The following is an 18,810-nucleotide window of genomic DNA, read 5'->3' on the forward strand; positions in this document are numbered from 1 at the left end:
TGGTACTGATTTTTAGCTATCTGACAGGGCATTTAAAACATAATTAACCTATTAAGTATCTAATGGGAATGGTTAAAAAAAAAAAAAAAGGAGTATCAGCTAGGCTCTCCTAGTTTATTTTCTTATACTTTCCACCTATCCACAGAAATCAGAAAAAGTAAGAAAAACTGTGAAAGTCATGCTCCAAGATTCCCTCAACCAAAAAACATTTTGCTGCCCAGAGGGATTATGTGAGTACTACTACTATCTTAGTGGGTGCTTACCCTTCAGTGTGCGGAGGTCACGGACACTGTTGAACACCCTACCCTTCACAACCCCTCAAAACCAAGATCTACATAGTCCAAAATATCAATAGAGCCAAGGTTGACAAACCTTGTAATAACCAACAAGTTTTTAAAAGATTTATTTTTATTTATGAGTATGCGGTTTTTGTCTGCACGCATGAATTTACAACTGCATGTGAGCCCACAGAGGCCAGAAGAGTGTTCTGGGTGCCCTGGAACTAGTTAGGGACCAATCCCACGTCCTCTGCAAGAACAGCAAGTGTTCTTCACCGCTGAGTCATCTTTCAAGTCCCAACAAAAATTTTCAAGTTAAAAACTGGATGTTAACAAGGAGCTAGAGTAGAGCAGTAAGAAATGGTGAACAGACTCAAGAGAGAGCAGGGGAAAAGAACAGGACGAGGCAAGTGGAGAATACCTGTCAAGACGGCAGGCTTCAGCTCAGACACAGCAGCAAGCACGTTAACACTGAACAGTCTAAACTTACAGACACACTGAAATGGGGTCTGACCAGGTAGCCCAGGCTTGCCTAGAACTCAGTCTTCCCGCCTTGCCTACCTGAGTACTGGGATCACAGGCATGTGCTGCCATATTTGGCTTTGCATGGTAAATCTTTTCCTTTGTTTTGCTTTTATCTGTGCCTATATATTAAAGTATGGGTTTTTTTTTTTTTTTTTTTTTTTTTTTTTTTTGGTTTTTCGAGACAGGGTTTCTCTGTGTAGCTTTGCGCCTTTCCTGGATCTCGCGCTGTAGACCAGGCTGGCCTCGAACTCACAGAGATCCGCCTGCCTCTGCCTCCCGAGTGCTGGGATTAAAGGCGTGCGCCACCACCGCCCAGCTTAAAGTATGGGTTTTTAAAAGCATGTTGTTGGGTCTTAACTTTTTTTTATGTCTGTAAAATGGGGGTGACAGTAATACACTTTCTGTGAAGAACTGTGAAACAGTGCCCTGCAGTGACATGCACTCTGTATTATTATTATAATTTAAAAGGCATCAGCCTGGAAGGTGGCACACACTTATAACACTACACTCTAGATATCAGGCAGGAAGACCCAGAACTCAGCTCAAGGCTAAGACTTTGTCTCAGAACAAAAGAAAAAAATACATTTGTCATGAAAGCTTTACTTACTAATAACTCATTTCCCTACTTGCAGTTAAGACATATTAGTAAAAACTTTTGATAAAGACATAGACCAGGTTGTCAAGCATAATGTCAGCACCAAGACAATAAGCTAATTAGCCAAAGAATCTAAAAATTAACAAAAAAGTGAAATGTTAAGGACACATTAGCTGTACCTTGTACAGGAATTTCTCCATAGTTTGATCTCTTATCTGACAGGGCTGTCAGAGGCTTGGATGCTGAGATTGGTCCACTTATGGAATGTCTCTGAAATAAAAGCAGTTATGTTAAATCTAGTATTGAAACTCACAGAGAAAACAAATGCTTCAGAGAGTAGATATTTAGTTACAAACAATGCATAATTCCTTTGTTCTGCTATAGTGAGGATATAAACACATAATAGACACACACATATAATGGGTGATCAGTACTCTTAAAAAAAATAAACTTGGGGGCTGAAGAGATGGCTCAGTAGTTAAGAGCACTGGCTGCTCTTCCAGAGGACCTGGATTCAATTCCTCAAATCCACATGGGAGCTAACAACTGTCTGCAACTCCCGTTCCAGGAGATCTGACACCCCCACACAGACAAACATGCAAGCAAAACACATATAAAATAAAAATAAATCATTTTTAAAAGTAAATAAACTTATTATAAGGAAAATATATATTCCTATGCAGTTTTAAAAGCCAGCATCCTCTTCACTTGGTTTCCTTATAATTCTATATTAAAACATCACAACTAGAATACTGACACAGTCAAGACACAGGACACTTCCTCTCCACAAGGATGCTTCTTTGGGCCCTTTATAGTTATGCATACCACTGACCCAACAGCCTCTGGCACTCTGAATACAATTTTATTGCTCTGTTTAAAGAGAATGCTTGAACTACCATATGACAGTGTGCTGAACACAAAATTAGGTTCCAAACCGAAATATGGATGTGTTTCTATTGTGGTTTTATTGGTTTTTCTTGTCCTGGTTCCAAACAGACCTCAACCCTGTCTCCCACTTGATAATTTGATAATTGCCCTGGTATGGCCGGTGGTCTTTAACTTAGCACCCCTGCCAACAGCAGTATTAGGTGTTTCCTTATCCCCTGATGAAGGCATATACAGCAGCCTGAAATACCCACCACTATTACTTTAATCCATAATATACGTAACAGGTCGCCCATACGTCTTCCTTATACTTTCATTTCCTTGGCTTTTCTCCAGCTTTACACACACACACACACACACACACACCTAAAGATAAGATCTCACTATATAGTCCTGGCTGTTCTGGAACTTGCTATGTAGACTCAACTGCCCTCAAACTCACATAGATTCACCTGCCTCTGCCTCCACACCCCAACCCCAGCCATATATTTTTTTTAAACATAGCTAATTTCTAACTACTTATTTTACTCTCCCAAAAGACCTATGCAAAAGGCCCGGCTTTCTACATCTTTACACCGTTAACCATTAATTTTGGCCATGATATGAACTGACACCTTACTGTGAATTTCATTTCCATTTCCCCGATGACTAATGATGCTGAACACCTTCTCATATGCTTACATATAAATTGTTTGCCCTTTACTATATGTTGTCTTCAAGTTATTGCATACTTCTCTAAGACAAGTAAATATTTTGAATATAATCTCCTATATATAGTATACCTTTGTTTATATGCTTTAGGGTCAAACTTTAAAAATCCTGATGCCCAAGTATCAGTTGCTTTTATGACTCATGTTATTTTTGGGTCCTAAATAAGAAGCCTTTGCATGCTCAAGAACACAAAGATTTTCACTAATGTTTCTGTCCATAAGCTATAGATATATCTATATATATATCTATAGATATATATATATAGATATATATTGTTATCATTTGGGTCTACTGGTCAACTTCAGTAAGTCATACTCCGAATCTATACCTACCCTCATACTAAATAAACCTGACAGTATGTAATATACATATCTAGTTAATCAGAATCCTATGTAGACTACTCCTATCCTCATACTAAACAATCCTGACATTTGTGCTGAAAATCAGCTAATCTACCCCAGGACTCTGTCTACTTTCTGATCTCTCTTCAGTGAAACATAATGGGTCTCATTTTCCTTGAATGTTGATTTGTATCCTCAGATCTAACTGGGTTGTCCTTCTCTGTTCTAAGTTGGTTCCTAAACCACCAACTAGAAACTGCCTCCGGAAAAACAATGTGAGCCACAGTAGGACTTCCCTCATCTGTTGGTATTTTTGTCAGGGACCACAGTGGTGCAATGTCTGAAAACAATGTTCCCTACATTTTGTCCAGCTTTCCATTTGTTTGTGACAACTCCTGCTATTCCACATCACAAGAAGTATTCCTGCCCATAGAGTTTTTAAGAAACTAACACACCCAACCTTGGTGCTGTCCCAGAGATTCCATTCACAAAGATGATGTCTAGGAATCTGTTTCTAAACTCGTCATGTAGTTTTCTGTGCAGCTAGGCTTGAGAGACACTGGACAGACTAACCATGTATTAAAGAGCATTATAATGAGTTTTGTTTCTAGTTACAGATATTTTTAATCCTCCTATCTTTAAAAAGATGTTACAAAATGATGTCTTAGACATGAAACGTAACAGATAGATGCTAGAGAAGCTTCGTCTTATTCTGTCTATTTGAGGTTTGATTTACTTGGTATCCTGCTTGGTACCTTCAGGTTTTCTTTTAAAAGTCTGATTAATAGAGAACATCAAAAACGTATTAAAGCTGCAGGCAAAACATGGAGTTTCCTTGCTTTCCTTTTAAATTAAGACACATCTTACATAAACATGAAAAAGCAAAGCCACTGGCTGAGAAACTGCACTTATCCTAGACTTTAAAAGTCCCATCACAAATTATAGGGCCAATCATTAACCCAATATAGAAGTCAAAAAGAAAATGCCCCAGCTCCCATTTTAGGGTGAACGGTAGCCACAGCTATCCTTATCACATAACACTACTAGTTCAGGGGCCATCTTTCCTTTGGCTACCCTCACCCATGTTAAAGTATTTCACTTCAGCCACACTCTAAAAGTGTCAGGGAAATGGTATAACAAGGTCTGAGCTCCACAGAAAACAGCCTTTTGCTTTGCTTCTGGCTGCACTCTAACAATGGCAAAGAACAGCAACTCTGAAAGTCATTTACAATGGATCAGCAATGTCATATCCTTGAGCTCGACTGCGACCATGAACAACTCTTCTCTCAATTCATGCCTATGTAGATCCACATTTAATTCTGGGTTGTGTATTTGCAAGTGAGCAATATGTAGACTTGAGCTTAGGTGTCCAAGGAGACCCAGGAAAGGGTGTCAGAACTACCCCTGGAGCTGCAGTTCCAGGCTACTGTGAGCTGTCTCACATGAGTGCTGGAGTTTGAACCTGGGTCCTCCACAAGAGCAGTGAGCTCTCCTAAGTGCTCGGCCATCTCCCCAGTCATCAGGTTTGTAAGTTTTGAAGTGATCTGCTAGACAGCAAGATAAAATATGCCAGCTACATACTCAGAATCAATGTTTGCCAGAACAGCATCACAATTTATAATTTGCCTCAATTAAGGATACTCATGGTAATTTACCAAGCTAATCTTAACAAATATCTCTTCTGAAGCAGCCCATTCGCCCACTTGAGACATGTGCATGGCTAAAAAAGAGGATCTACCATGCAAATTTAACCTTTCTGAGCCTTCAGTGATCCCAGGCACTCACCTGCATGGGGGAAACAGCAGCTGCAGGAGGGGTTTTCATGGGACTTGGACTCAGAGGAGTTCGAGGAATTGCAGCTGCAGCAGCATTTGGTACTACAAAAATAGCAAATGAGAAAGTTAATGATTAAACCCATCATGGTGCAAGGGTAGTCTCCTATAATCTCCATGGAAGAATTCTCCTATTAGCCAATGCTCCTAATTCCCTGCAAACTGTATGCTGTGGACAATGCCTGACCTATGCTGAATACTCACAGGCAGAGCCTATGACACAGGTATTTCTTCTCCTACCAGACGAATGGTTTGCTTTCTGGGACAGCCAGTACTTCATTTTTGCTATTTAATCACATGGCTAAAATACTCCATCAATCAATGAAATCTAAAGAAAGAAAACAAGAGGGATGGGGCATAGCTCAGTGGTAGAGCACTTGCAGCACGCATGAGTCTCCGGGTTTCATCCCCAGCATCATTACGTAGTTTTAAGAAACAGGGTAAGAAGCAGACATGGCGGTGAACATCTATAATCTCAGTACTTCAGAGGCTGAGGCAGAAGGATAACAAGTTGAGACTAGACTGAGCTACTTAGCGACTATTCTGGTCAACCTGGGCTGCCCAGCAGGACCCTGTCTCAATAAACAACACAAATGCACACCAACACATAAGACAGCAGATGTCTTCAGGGTTAGTGCTGTGAGAGCTACCTCATCAGGAGCCTAGCTTGTTTCTGATCCTGCAGTGCAGTGTTGTTGGGCTGTACAAAGTAAAAGAAGAGCAGCCCAGCAGTTACAGAACCTTGATCTGAACTCCATTCCAATTATAAGATCACTACAGCATTTTGAACAAGAAAGCTCTCTCAATGGCAAGGAGAGTAGAAGTTTACTGGCTTGAACTAAAGTCTATGTCCCTAAAAGTGAAGACAGGGAAGAGAACAAAGGAGTCCCCGTTAGAAGTCAGACAGTGAGGAAAAGGGTTAAGTAGAGTCCTAGGTTTTTGGTTCCAATGACTGAGGAGAACTGTGCTTGCACTAGGATTTGGGAATGATGAAGCTGGAAAATGGGGCTTGGTCTGAACACAGATGCCTAGAGATGCTCAAGTGTCAATGTCAATGAGGTACTTGGTATACAGAATTGAGAAATTCGGAGGAAGGTTAGGAGCTAGAGTTGTGTCTCCAGAAGTCTGAGCATAAAGAAGATACAAGAAATCACAGGAATGAGTGTGATACATCTAGGGAGAAGAGATACTACTCAGCATGAGAAGTAGAGTGTGCAGCTGAGACCAGGATCTCTAAAGCAGAGTACATTCCAAAGGCCTGTAGAACTTGCCTTAACTCATGATACCTAAGACTTCACTATGTGACACTACACGATACTGCACACTACATGCACTGGAGGACACTATATGATACCATTTGCAAGCTGAAGAATCTGAGAGTGAAGTGATACAGAACACCAAACTAGATCAGGAGGGTAAGTCAAGGGGACAGAAGCACAAGCCTTGGGAACCACAGACAAGGAAGTAACTGAATTACCTTGAGATGCACTGTCAAAAGACTTGATGAGGGTTTTCACTGTAGGAGTGGGCTCTGAGGAAGTTGAGGACCTTCTGCTCAGTCCCATCCCTTGCCGCAAGGCTGCCAGATCTCTTTCCACAGCGTTCATGTAGTTGTAGACCCGGCCTCGCTCCTCCTCTTGCCTAAAAAACAGTGAAATAAAGGCATTTGCACGTATGAAAAAAAAAATACACATTTTTAAATTACTGACTGAAAAGCAGTAAAAGGTATTAGGGTTTGTTTTTTGTTTTTTTAAATTGTACCAGTTGAACACAGCAATTGCCTGACCTAATATTCCTTGCCTGGTAAACAGCAGGAAATGATACTGAAATGCTCCTATCAGGTTATCCTAAGCAGGTTAAATAGCCATCAGTTCCATTTTCATTAAGTGTCAGGTGAGGACACCAGTAATCAATTAGCAGGAAATCGGGAGGCATCCTGGCCGCAGCTTGGCTCAACTGGGAATCTCCGGCTCTGTGCTGCCAGGAAGACGGAGGCCTTCTCAGGCACCTGGGAATTCATGAGCAGCTGTTTCCAGCTGATGCACTGTGCTCACATAGGAGCATACAAAGGAACGGAACCAAAAGCTCCAGCTCCCTAGAAATGAGGCAAAACTGCCACAGTCTCCAAAGAGAATCCCTGCAAAGGACTGGAAAAGTTCATTAAATTAATGAAGACCACAAAATATTTTATTCAGCTCTGTGAGTTCTAGGTTAGTCTGGTCTACATACAGAGTTCTAGACCAGCAAAGGCTATACAACGTCTCAGAAAAAAAAATAGGTAAGTAAATAAAAATCTAAGAATATTTTATAAAGAATTTTATTTTCCAAATTCAAAAAATTGCTAAGAAAAATAACAATGTATTACATTTTAAAAAATATGTATTTAGCCAAGTGTGGTGGTACATGCCTTTAACCCCAGCACTCAGGAGGCAGAGGCAGGTGGATCTCTGTGAGTTCAAAGCCAGCCTGGACTATATATAGTGAGCTACAGCCAGGATTACACAGGCCTTGTCTCAAAATAAATAAATAGAAATGAAATATGTATTTAAGTGCTTAGAAGACAACTATATTATCATTTCTTCTGTATTCAATCTATTGAGATATAAAAAAATGCAGATCTCAAACAAATGTGTATTTGGAATAAGGAAGACTATTTTAATAACCTTTTCAGATAATTATAGCTATTTTATGATATACACTAATGATATGCATCAATGGGTAGTTACTAAATTTTTGCTAGGCTAGGCAAGTAACTTAGTCCAGAGCCCCTGCCTAAACAGGCAGAAGGCCCTGGGTTAAATCGGCAGTACCCCGGGGGACACTTAGCTGCAGACTGGAGACATGGTGCAGTACTAAAGCACCTGTGGAGCATGAACGAAGCTCTGTCTGAGAACCAGCACTCTGAGGAGACAAAAGGTAGCTACCATGCAGAAAATGAAGCCATGTACATAAACTTCTCCTACCCTGTCTGCTAAAATCCACTGGTCTATTAAATACTTTGAAAGAATCTTGTACCCATCTGATTCTGTAACATCATATATTGATCATAAAAAAAAATACTGGCATTATACAGGTTTTTCAAATGCCTTTAATCGTATAGTACACTTCAGTCATATTTGCTATTACTAATGACAGCATCAAAAAACTTTACGGCAGTGAGATGGCGCAGCAGGTAAAGGTGCTTACAACCAAGTCTGACACCCTGAGTTTGATGCTCAGAATACACATGGTAGGAGGAGAAAATCAGCTTCCACAAGTTGCCTCCTCATTTCCACATGTACGGAATGGAACACACACAAAATAAATAACTGTAATTAAAGAACTTTTTAAATTTTCATCTTGCAATGGCAGATACGTTTTCCAAAATTCTAACACTCCCTTGAATACCTACATTTCATCAACAACAAATACCATCAGATTTTTTTTCCTTGATGGGACAGGCGCCTAATTGTTATCAAGGAACTTGCAGTCAAATGTCAGAGTTTATTAGCGAGTTTCTCTCCCAGTCGTTCTCAAATACAAACGCCATTCCATGAGAAGAACAAAGCTCAGACTGAAACTGTCAGTGTTCACCTCAAGGCAACCTCACACCGGGAAACACAGTTTTAAGGGGAAGTGCCCGCTCATACTTCCCATTTTGTCACACGAAAGGTTGAAAATAGGGCACTCCAAGACTGAGATTTGGTAAAAGTAATACTTTTCCCCTTGAACAAAGGTATTCTTAAATGAAGACCATGTTTTGTTTCATTTAGGTAGTTTCCCACTTAAAAGATTGTTATAATGTATTGTAATGAGATTGTGACTACAAGTGTAATTTGATATAAGGCCTTGGTTCGTCAAGCTGACATTTGCTCTTCACTCTCAATGTAAAAATCAGCACAGTGAAAATAGTTAACAACCTGTTGGTATTACTCTGACGACTAAGTGCAAGGGGTCCTGGCAGGATCACTCTGACAAGCACTGCTGTGTAAGATGCTGCCCCTTTTTTTAATAGTGCGTGGGGGGGGGGGCACAGAGGCCACAAGAGAGCAACATGTCCCCTGGAACTGGAGTTACAAGTAGTCTTGAGTCACCTGACAAGGGTGCTGGACGCAAACTCAGATCCTCTGGGAAGAGCAGAAGTACTCCTAACCACTTAGCTACCTCTCCAGCCCTAAGATGCTGCCTCTATTAGCAGGCATTTCTTTGAAATATAAAGACTAGTAAACGTTCAGGATCCAGTGGAATGATCCTTCAAGAACTGAATTTTAGGGCCTGGTGAGAAAGTACTTGCCTGGCATGTGTAAGACCCTGAGTTTATCCCCAGCACGATGGATGGATGGATGGACAGACAGAACCAACTTTAGTCACTCAGGGTTAACTATCAAATGAGACACTTCTGCTAAGCTATTTATTTAATAATATACAGAGTATAATATAAAGAGTAATGCCAGCTTTATACCAGTGGGGATTCATTAGGCCTCATTCCAAATTCTACCTAAGGATGCCAATGGATAACACAGCAACACAGTAGGAGTAAGCAATAATTAAATAAAAGCCTTTCAAAGAAATACCGCTTTTCCCTGTACCTAATTAAGAATTATTCAAAGTGAAGTAAAATTAAATTCTTTTTTTTTTTTTTTTTTTTTTTTTTTTTTTTTTTTTTTAAAGATTTATTTATTTATTTTGTATACAGCATGTATGACCAGAAGAGGGCACCAGATCTCATTACAGATGGTTGTGAGCCACCATGTGGTTGCTGGGAGTTGAACTCAGGACCTCTGGAAGAGCAGTCAGTGCTCTTAACCTCTGAGCCATCTCCCCAGCCCTCTGAGCCATCTCCCCAGCCCTTCTGAGCCATCTCCCCAGCCCTTCTGAGCCATCTCCCCAGCCCTTCTGAGCCATCTCCCCAGCCCTTCTGAGCCATCTCCCCAGCCCTTCTGAGCCATCTCCCCAGCCCTAAATTCTTAATAATAGCATCAAACACATAAATTCTCTCTGTAACTCAGACGAAGTCTCAGCATATCACAGGTATCACCTCCTATGGTCATTTTTATGAGTTTCCAACGATGTCTGTGTTAGATGTGGAGGGTACTATTTTGGAGGTCATTGAAAAATGGAAATTCTGCAAATGAGTGATGGAAAGAAACTTACACTGTACCTATCAGTTGTTTCCCCAAAACCAGTCACTCACGTTCACTGGCCAATCACTTTGCAAGCATCAGTTCATTTACTCATTACAACACTATAGAGCACCTCATATTGCCTTCATGTTAGAGTGAGAGAACCCAGGCACAGGGAAGGCAGGATTGTTAACTGAGATCACACATCTTCTAAGGGGTGGGGTCAGACGGAAGCCGAGTCTGTCTACTTCCAGACCTACAGTCTAAAGAGAAATAACAGTGCTGGACTGTGAGCGTCGGGACAAAAATAGCACTCGTGGCGCATCACTAAAATGAGGCTTAACTGTTCTTTACTGAAACACACAGTTGGAGTCTCAGAACATACTTGCGTGACTTTATTTCCTCCAATTCTTTTGTGAGTTTCTCATTTTTCTCTTGAGCCTCGTGTAACCGCCGCTTTAGGTCACCAATCTCTTCTTGGGCTTCGGATTTGATGTCATTTGCGATGACCACCGCCGTCTGGAGATCAGCCTGAAACTGCCGCCATTCCGCAGATTCTTCCTACAGTCAAAAATTAACTTTTTACTTCCAAAGGAGAGCAATGCAGATTTAAAGCAGTAAAATTGGTGGATGATTAGTTTGCCCTAGCAAGTCACATTCTTGAACGGTGACTTTTCTTTTAATCCCAAGAGTTGCTGTTGTTATCTACTTTTAACAGACAAAGCAGCTCTTATCAGTGAACTTGTTCCTAATGAAGGAAAGATGTGCCATCTGGTCTTCCCACTGAGCTATCAAGTATTCAGAGTGCTCAATAAATATTAATGAGGAAAAATGTTAGACTTCCCTTCTTCATCAAGTTTCAAAGCCAAGTCTTATGAAAACAAATATCATCAAAAATTTAGAGCTTTACCTCTGGAACTCTTGTGAAGGTATATAAAGGGTATGTGAAGATATATAAAGGGTATGTGAAGGTATATAAAGGGTATGTGAAGATATATAAAGGGTATGTGAAGGTATATAAAGGGCATGTGAAGATATATAAAGGGTATGTGAAGGTATATAAAGGGTATGTGAAGGTATATAAAGGGTATGTGAAGATATATAAAGGGTATGTGAAAGTATATAAATGGTATGTGAAGGTATGTAAGTGGTATGTGAAAGTATATAAGTGGTATGTGAAGGTACATAAATGGTATGTAAGGGTATATGAATGGTATGTGAAAGTATATAAGTGATATGTAAGGGTATATAAATGGTATGTGAGCCATACTGTGAAAAACTATAAATACCCTAACATCAAAAACTAGCAGGAAAAAAAAAACTAAAGTAAAGGAAAAGGAAGAGGAAGCCAGAAGAAAAACTGAACTCAATATAGGCAGACACAATCATACAAAGAGGCTGTAAGGAACTGAGTGGTCTGCCGCTTCCCACAGACAAGAAGGATGCGGGTGTGGCTGGGTGGAGAAGTCTCCCTGGGGGCTTCACTTCCCCCAGAGCCACAGCTGGCCTTGCATGAGCCCTCTCAACCTCAAAGTGATTTTCTAATACCATGAAAGCAGCCAGAACAACTGTGTCAGGACTCATGGTCTACGATTAGCACTCTCTCCCTTCACATCTTAGCAGCCTGAGTGCTGGTAGCTAACCCAACCCAACCCAGAGAATGCAGAAATCTCACATAAAAACAGCCTCATTTGTGATTTTAAAATCAAGTTAGTAAACTTTCTTTTCAAAATGTAAGACATTTCTTTACTATATCTCCCTAAAATGACTGTCCATAAATCACTACCAGCACATCCTCCTACCTGAAATTCAGTATCAGGGCCCACTTAAAATAACAGCACCTGCTTTCAGCCCAAAGCCCAGTGTGGCCGACACCCCACTAATCTACAGATTAAAGTCATGGTGCTAGTTCCAGAAAACCATGCTTTCTAATGAGACAGCACATGAAGATTCATCCTACCCGAAGTCTCCTGTGAAGTGTCTTGATTTCTCTTTCCATGTCATGCTTTTGGTCCTGGAGTTTTTTAACAGTATCTGAAAAGATTACAAAGATTAAATATTTCTCCTTAAACCTAATGTTCTTAATGATCTTACATGTTCAAAAGAAATGATATAAAAGAGGTGCTAAAATTCAATCATCAAAATAAGTTTTCCTGCACAAAGACTTGTTTACTTTCATCATAAAACTTAAAAGCATGAAAGAATAGTCAATCCAAGATTATCGTTTTTTGCATCACTTCCTAAGTAAACTGAAAGCAATTGTTATAAACATACATATTGGCAGAAAGCCAATCAAAACAACATCGAATGCTATTAAAATGTCAACTTTTAATCACAGAACTTACCACTCTAAACCATGCAAGCATAACTCCCTTTATACATTGGAATAAATTCCAGAAAAATGAAATCAGTAAAATTATTTATACAACTAATTGTAATATCCAGAGAGCTACCAATTAATCTATGGAACAGAAGCAGTAAATACAATAGGAAATCACATACTGTTTGGTTGGAAGGAAGTTCTGCCTTAAAAGCCATGCACAAAGAGAAATACCTCAGAAGGGCACCATGCTGTAACTGTCCTAAACAGCTGTCCCACTCGGCACCCTGACAGCTCGGGAATAAATCACTTCTCAGCCATGCACTAGAAAAGGCTCTTGTGTACAGTAATAATCCTTTACTAAGAATTTGCCTATCGATGCTACAGTTCCCTCGCCATTCTCATTCGTATTTTCTCTCTTCCTGGTCCCACATACACATAAAATGAAAATAAATCAATCTTTCAAATCCAAGTCTTCATATATGATATGCATATGTTTTCAACCACTGAACTACATCCCAGTCATGGTGTGTGTGTGTGTGTGTGTGTGTGTGTGTGTGTGTGTGTGTGTGTGTGAGTGTGTGTTAACTTTTTTGTTTGTTTTTGAGACAGGGTCTCATTATGCCCTGGCTATCCTAGAACTCACTATAGAGACCAGGCTGGCCTCTAACTCAGAGATCCGCCTGCCTCTGCCTCCTGAGTGCTGGGATTAAAAGGTGTGTGCCACCACATTCAGCTTTTTTAAAATCAGAGTGTGTGTGTGTGTGTGTGTGTGTGTGTGTGTGTGTGTGTGTGAGAAGAGAGAGAGAGAGAGAGAGAGAGAGAGAGAGAGAGATAGTTTATGTACTCGACTGAGCCCAGGTGTACAGGTCAAGGAACACCTTAAGAGTTGCCTCTTCTCCTCCACCTTGGGTAGCAGGACTGAGCTCAAATTAATCAGTCATGCATGGCAAACACTTCTGCCCAGTCTCTCACAAGCCCATGATATCTTTTTAAATGACATGAATTAACTTTAGTAATAAAATATTGGTACGAACTATTATTAGAAGCACGTAATATCTTCTAAAGTTGGATAAAATGAGGCAAAACAATGGAGAGGACAGAATAAAATGAGACAGCAGGGGACGGACGGATGGACAGCCTAATGTTGGCAGCCAATAGTTAATGTCTCCACTAGGAGACATTGCCCCACAGTTGTTTAGTAAAGTCAGGACCCAGGAAATCAAATGTTCAAAATTTATTCATTAATTCAACCATCATCTTGAAAGTATAAACTATGAATCAGGGTGTTTTCTAGATAATGAAGATATAAACAAAAAGACACATAGTTTCCACCTTCTTAGAGATTTAAAAAAACTTAACGACGCCGCCGCCGCACTGAGCTAGTGAAGCAGGATGACTTCATCTTCAAGAGATTGAACTTTAGAGGCTGTCTCAACTGAAAGCTACTTCAAACCTCCTTTAACCGGGACGCTGAGGCCAGACAGGTACCCGGTCCAATCAAGGTAAAGTGAACAAGGTAAGTGGGCAAATCCATGGCCCTGTTCTCTGCTGAGAGAAACAGGGTGACTCTGAAACCGGCAAGGAAACCTCTTCCTTGTCAGCTCGCATGGGTGAATCTGGACACTCGGACACAGGCAAAGGATGAAAGACTCTAGAGATTCTGCCTTTTCTACACTCAGTCCGCTAATGTACAAGGGTTGCTTGTTGTTCTGTTTGATTCGAGGGTGCCTCCCCATTTTAGTCCTTGCTTGCCTGGAACTTGCTATGTAGACTAGACTGGCCTTGAACTCCGAGAGAGTCACCTGCCCAAGATATTTCATAAGAAAAACAGTCAAACAAAAAAATTCTCTTCAAACTGGCTAACAAACATTTTCCAGGGGGCTAGAGAATTGGGTCAGTGGTTAAGGGCACTAGCTATTCTTCCACACGACCCAAGTTCAGTTCCCAGCACCCACATGGCATCGCACAACTGTCTGCAACTCCAGCTCCAGGGTATCCAAGACATATCCACACAGGTAAAACACTCATATACAAACAAAATTAAAATTTAAAAACTTGTTTTCCTTTTCTTCTGGTCACAAAGGACATCGTCAGACACACTTCACAAGACAGTCAATTGTATTACAGCTCACTTTTAGCACCTGCCATCTTGATTCTTATGGCACATTAAACTCAATGTGCATCTTAGACTGGTTATAAAATTCCAATTCATCGGCTCCTTTTGTTCTGGCCTTTTCTTCATCGACCTCTACACTCATGTACACAGACTTCACACAATCATTCTTAACAAGGACATTTGTTGCTGCTGGTACTATACATGAATTACTGCCCTGTTATTAGTCCTTTTAAACAGAAGGAAAGCTGCCAGAGAGAGGACATGTTTAAACAGCATAAACTGTACTCAACGGTCTTTGGGGATGTGATTTAAACTTTATGATCATGTTTGTACTTTTCCTCTGAGATAAAGAGTTAAGAAATGGCAACATGCTTTTCCTTCCCGATATCGGAGGAGTTTCTAGCTAAGTTCTATTTTTAGAGACTACTGCTACCTAGCACAATCGAGGGTCAGAGGACAAGGAAGCATTCCCCCCTACTCAGGAACCTTCAAAGGTGCTTCCTTCCTCTCCAGTTTCCCTAGCGCGAGCAACACTGCCACCTACTGTCTTCAATCCAAATTCTACCAAAAAGCAGAACTATTATCTCCTTGTTTTTAAATTACAGATTAAACCTCTATTTTTACGGTGCTATTTTTGTTTCAGAAATCAGATAAATTGCTGTTGCATTATTATTCTATCTAACTTTGTTCTGAACAGTTTTGGGCACTGCCCTTCCTGTTTAGTAATGGCTCCATAATTGTCTCGCCACCAATGACCTGTTGCCCCTGACAAATCAAGAGTAATTCATGCTAGCTCTGGTTACATGTCCACCAATCACGCAGATGTTACTGGGCAGTTACCATGGACCCAGGCTCCAGCTATGGTACTCCTGAGGACTTATTAAAATCATCAACATCCATAGCAACCTTGCTAGCTTCCACAGCCCAGGAAGCTCTCTGGGTACTACCATCAGTTGCTTCCATCTGGTTCAGCAATTCCCAGTGAATTGACTAAGTGTGATTCTCAGAGAAAAGAAAAAGTCAAGAGTAAACAATCCGTTAAAAGACTCAGGCAATATGCACAGAGCCTGAAAGAGGACATAAATGATTTTCAAGTAAACTATATATGGTTTTACTTTATTTGTAAATTTTGCTCAAATCTTTATTCTCCCCTCCTCCAAGAAAAGTGGTTATAACATTTTTCTTAATTCTAAAAGTAAGATATGTTTGAAATAAAAAGATAAGAAAACAGAAACTGTAACAAAATAAGATTACCTCTGCCAGGCGGTGGTGGCATACGCCTTTAATCCCAGCAGAGCTAGGTGGAACTCTGTGAGTTCAAGGCCTGCCTGGACTACAGAGTGAGTTCCAGGAAAAGCACCAAAACTACACAGAGAAATCCTGTCTCGGAAAAAAAAACAAAAAATAAAACAAACAATCAAAGAAACACACACACACACACACACACACACACACACACACACAAAAGATTACCTTTATTTGCATTTGACTTACATCCTTCTATACTTCATGAATCTGTATAGTTTTGGTTTGGTTTTTTGTTTGAATCTGGTCTTATTGTGTTGCCCAAGTAGGCCTTAAATTCCAGCAGAGGCTCAAGATATCCTTCCTACCTCTTGGGACTACAGAAGCACTACCATATCTGGCCAGCTTTTTCTGTTTTAAGCACAACAAGATTATGTTTGTATTGCTTCACAAGCCTGTAGTAAATAATGGAATCCATTATCAGTAAATCCAGATGTGTAGCACCAGCTAGATGGCCCCAGAGTATCATTGGAACTACCAGAATTTGTTTTCAAAATATGCTATTAACAGAGTTAACATTGCTGTGGAATAATCCTTCTGTACACTGTGAATATGTATTACTCTCACTGGTTAATAAAGAAGCTGACTGGTCAACAGCTGAACAGGATAAGGTTAGGCAAGAGAGCCAAACTGAGAATTCTGGGATTAAGAAGGGCAGAGTCAAGAGAGTCACCAGTCAGATGCAGAAGGAGCAGGAGATGAAGGTGCCATGCTAATAAAGGTAGAGACACGTGGCAAAGCATAAATAAGAAAATATGGGTCAGGCTGGGTGGTGGTGGCACATACCTTTAATCCCAGCACTGGGGAGGCAGAGCCAGGCGAATCTCTGCGAGTTCGAGGCCAGCCTGGTCTACAGAGTGAGTTCCAGGACAAGCTCCAAAGCTACACAGAGAAACCCTGTCTCAAAAAACCAAAAAGAAAAGAAATATGGGTTGATTTTAATGTAAGAGCTAGCTAGTAACAAGTCTGAGCTATCAGCTGAGCATTTATTTATAAATAATATTAAGTCTCTGGGTCAGTTACTTGGGAAGTGGCTGCTGATTATTTGGGAGGAGGTGGTTGGGATAGGAAAACGCAGCCTACATAACACAGCCCCAACTTTTTGTTATAAATACAGCAAATGTCTTTACAAAATTGTTCAGACATTACTTGGAGGAAAGTTCCAAAAGTAGAAATGATGAAGGACCACTTACAAGTAGCAAATGAGCTAGTTCAGTGTATACTAGAAGGGTCTACCTCAAGAGTATAATGTTAGTTTTTTGGGTTTGTTTTAGTCTTTTTGAAAAGTCACTAATTTATTTATGGATTAGCAGAGTACAGTCAAATCAGCATTTTAAAAAAGGACACTATTGTGTCTGGTTCATTTCCATGTTACATTTTAAACTTGAAGTTCTAACTACAGAAGTAGACTGTGGCTGGTTCTGTTTCTATTAGTTCTTCCAGCAATAGGTTCAGCTCTGCCTTTTCCATCCTCACTAGCAAAATGGCAATGAGAACTGTGTACATAAGCTGTTTACCAGATTACAACTGTAGTTGTGGGACTGGAGAGATGGCTCACCAGTTAAGAGATGCACTTGGAGAGGATCCAGTTCCAGTTTCCAGAACCAGTATGGCAACTTAGAACCATCTGTAACCCAGTTCCAGGGAATTCAGCACCCTCTTCTGAACTTTCAGGGCACAAGACACATACACAGTGCACTTACATGCATACAGGCAAAAACTCTACACATAAAATAAAATAAATCTTTAAAAAATATAATAAACTATTTCCAAATTTTGTGCTAACAAGCAGTCCTGCGGCAAGCACCCACAAGCACATCTGCAAACCTATAATGCTGTTCCTAAGGAGGGGTTCCTCGAAGTAGACTAAATCTTTTAATAAAGGTTTTATCAACGTTCTAAGAAAGCTGCAATGACCATACTCCTCTTAACTGCACATAAGAATATTGCTCTCTCCTCTTGCATGCGATCAAGCTTTTTAATTTTTCACATTTGCTCAATGAATACTGGCATCTTGTTTTGCGTTTTATTTTCTTTTCCATGCCAAGTATCTTTTTTTGTCTTTTTCTGATTTGTATTTTCATATACTTTTACTTCAATATATATTATATACATTATACATATATATATGTATATGTATGTATTCACACACACATATATATACATATATACATATATGTCTATCTCCATTACCCTCTGTCTTATTTCCTTGAGACAGAGTCTCTCACAGAATCAAAGCTTGCTATTTCAGTTAGCCTGGCTGGCCAGTGAGCTCTCAAGCATACATAGCCATGCCCAGCTTTCTATGTGATTGCTGGGATTCAAATCGGGTCCTCATGCTTACAGAATAAGTTCTCTTACCCACTGAGCCAGCTCTCTCTCAATCTGAGACCGTGATGCTCCTCCTCCTCCACCTCCTCCACCTCTTCATCATCATCACCATTTTGAGACAGGGTCTCACTATGTAGCCTTGGCTGGCCTGGAACTCATTATTTAGACCAGGCTTGTCTTGAACTCATAGAAATCACCAGCCTACAGTGGGTGGGGTTAAAGGCATGCTGTGCCACCACACCCAGAACAGAAGTCAGCTATAGACTGGTAATGAAGTCCCTAGCTTTTTTTTTTTTTTCGAGACAGGGTTTCTCTGTGTAGCTTTGGAGCCTGTCCTAGATCTCGCTCTGTAGACCAGGCTGGCCTTGAACTCATAGAGATCCGCCTGGCTCTGCCCCCCGAGTGCTGGGATTAAAGGCGTGTGCCGGCACCACCTGGCAAAGTCCCTAGCTTTATCTGGGGTGAT

At 40.4% G+C, this 18,810-nt stretch overlaps 1 protein-coding gene across 1 annotated transcript in view; it reads right to left on the bottom strand.

Moving 5' to 3' along the window:
• Nucleotides 1-18,810, bottom strand: part of Specc1l (sperm antigen with calponin homology and coiled-coil domains 1 like) — a 112,648-nt gene that overhangs the window by 48,273 nt on the left and 45,565 nt on the right. Inside the window, exons 6-10 of the mRNA XM_052744695.1 lie at nucleotides 12,230-12,303; nucleotides 10,655-10,830; nucleotides 6,645-6,808; nucleotides 5,121-5,212; nucleotides 1,578-1,668 (exon numbers count right to left, since the gene is read on the bottom strand). Of these exons, the coding sequence (XP_052600655.1) occupies nucleotides 1,578-1,668; nucleotides 5,121-5,212; nucleotides 6,645-6,808; nucleotides 10,655-10,830; nucleotides 12,230-12,303 (597 nt within the window). The remainder of the gene's footprint in view (nucleotides 1-1,577; nucleotides 1,669-5,120; nucleotides 5,213-6,644; nucleotides 6,809-10,654; nucleotides 10,831-12,229; nucleotides 12,304-18,810) is intronic.

This window comes from Peromyscus californicus, unplaced genomic scaffold, assembly GCF_007827085.1.
Source record: "Peromyscus californicus insignis strain IS unplaced genomic scaffold, ASM782708v3 Scaffold_19__1_contigs__length_69161282, whole genome shotgun sequence".
NCBI classification, from domain to species: domain Eukaryota; kingdom Metazoa; phylum Chordata; class Mammalia; order Rodentia; family Cricetidae; genus Peromyscus; species Peromyscus californicus.